General features: G+C 45.5%; 1 protein-coding gene across 1 annotated transcript in view; it reads right to left on the minus strand.

The window, feature by feature from the left end:
- Positions 1–1825, minus strand: part of NPHP4 (nephrocystin 4) — a 203176-nt gene that overhangs the window by 155595 nt on the left and 45756 nt on the right. Inside the window, exon 4 of the mRNA XM_018576510.1 lies at positions 744–913. Within this exon, the coding sequence (XP_018432012.1) occupies positions 744–913 (170 nt within the window). The remainder of the gene's footprint in view (positions 1–743; positions 914–1825) is intronic.

Consider the following 1825-nt stretch of genomic DNA (forward strand, 5'->3'; position numbering starts at 1 on the left):
AAAAAAAAGCAATAACCCCCCCCCCCCCCCCCCCCCCTTGTCCTAATCTCCATAATACAAGAGGGAGATGCTCTGCAGTCCATAGAAGATAAGTGGACAGGGCTGATAACGCTGCTGAGATTTTAGTGCAGTAGAGGCAACATTGTCAGTTCACTACAGGAAGTTAGTAGCTCACAAGATTCCTGGAAGATCAGCAGGTCTTTTTCTGTGCTTGCTGCTTTTTTAGAGGGATAAAATGGGCTTGTATTGCAGAGATATACTAAATGAGTGGGGGTTTTCTCAAGGTATATTTGTTAACAATTCACAAAGCCATTTGCCCGGTTAATGTTTGTTTTGTGCAAATAGATGTCAAAATAAACATTCTCAGTATATTATCTTTGCAAGTCTAATGTAATTTCGAATGTAGTTAATGTAATACTGGTGCATGACCACTAGATGAAGTAGAGAAGCAGAGTATTTATTTTGTATCCTTCTCCGCTCCACCTAGTGGTCATAATGTGGTATTACATATCACATTACATTAGACTTGTAAAGAAAATAAACCTTCATTTTTGCATCTATTCGCACAAAATAAACATTCACAGAGATTTAGAGGGCAAATAACTCTGCAAATTGTTTATAAATAGACTACTTACTGATAAGATTACTTTTTCTACATGTATACCTAACATTAAAAAGACTATACATACACTAAAAGGCAAGGAAATAATGTAAAAAAAAATAATAGTGGAAATTACATTTACCTTTTGCTTTGACTGGCTGTGTCTTCATCTGGCTGGTTGATAAGGAGCCGGATGAGCCCAAAACCGCATGATAACTCCTGCCTGGTTCCATCTCTCTTTTTGGATATAGCGATCACTTCAGCCACAATAACAATGTTAGGATCGTTCAAGGATGTATGAAAGTAAATGGTCTGGAGACAAAACAAGACACAATGGGTTTGCTCTATAGACCGACTTAAATGCAGCTTTGTAAAATGCAGATACAGAAAAGTTTAGAAAACTCAGGCTTACTGAATATGTTATTTATGCTGGGTTTAAAGGGGGTTCCACTTTCAAAGGTGTTGAAGGGTGGCCCTGTGTTAGGTTTGGGACAGAGAAGAACTACGAGGTGAGTGCTTTTCACTCACCTCATAGTTCTAGCCGACCTGTGACAATGAGACTGTCACAGGTCGGCTCAGTAGATCGGGAGGTGTGCGAACACATACCGGCGTTCGCTCACTTCTCGATCCTGTCACGGCAGAGAGCCGTGACAGGGGAGGGGCTGGATTCCCCCCTCCCCGCTCCGATCCGCCAGCGCTGACTGGCGGAACGGATGGGGCGGGTACAGCTGGCTCTGCCTCTAGATAGGCAGAGCCAGCTGTCAGTCACGCAGCTGGGCGGATCCCGGCATAATTGTCGGGACCCGCTTCAGCTGCGGCGTCTCAGTATACCGCGAGCAGCAGCTCGCCGTATACTGAGCTTAGGGTGACGGGAGGACACTAGTTTGTGTCCTCCCATTACCCTAAGGAGAACTATGGGGAAAAGCCTTACCTTTTGCAGGTTAAATATACTCAAGGTTTTATGACTTACTGTAGGGGAAGACCAAAGATTTGCACAAGCCAGCTTCAGCAGGATGATTACAACAAACTACAAAAGAGCGGTGGTGGGAGCACACACCACCAAACCTCCCCATATGAGCTCTGCATCCCATCTCACCTGCAACCAACCCCCCAACACCCCACACCACCACCACCCTGCCAGCCCCTTCCCCTTTACCACCACCAGCACTGTGTCAGCCCCCCTTCCCCTACCACCATGCCAGCCACCCCCCAACCACCATGCCA

Source organism: Nanorana parkeri, unplaced genomic scaffold, assembly GCF_000935625.1.
Source record: "Nanorana parkeri isolate BGI_ZX_2015 unplaced genomic scaffold, ASM93562v1 scaffold5, whole genome shotgun sequence".
In the NCBI taxonomy this organism is placed as follows: Eukaryota; Metazoa; Chordata; class Amphibia; order Anura; family Dicroglossidae; genus Nanorana; species Nanorana parkeri.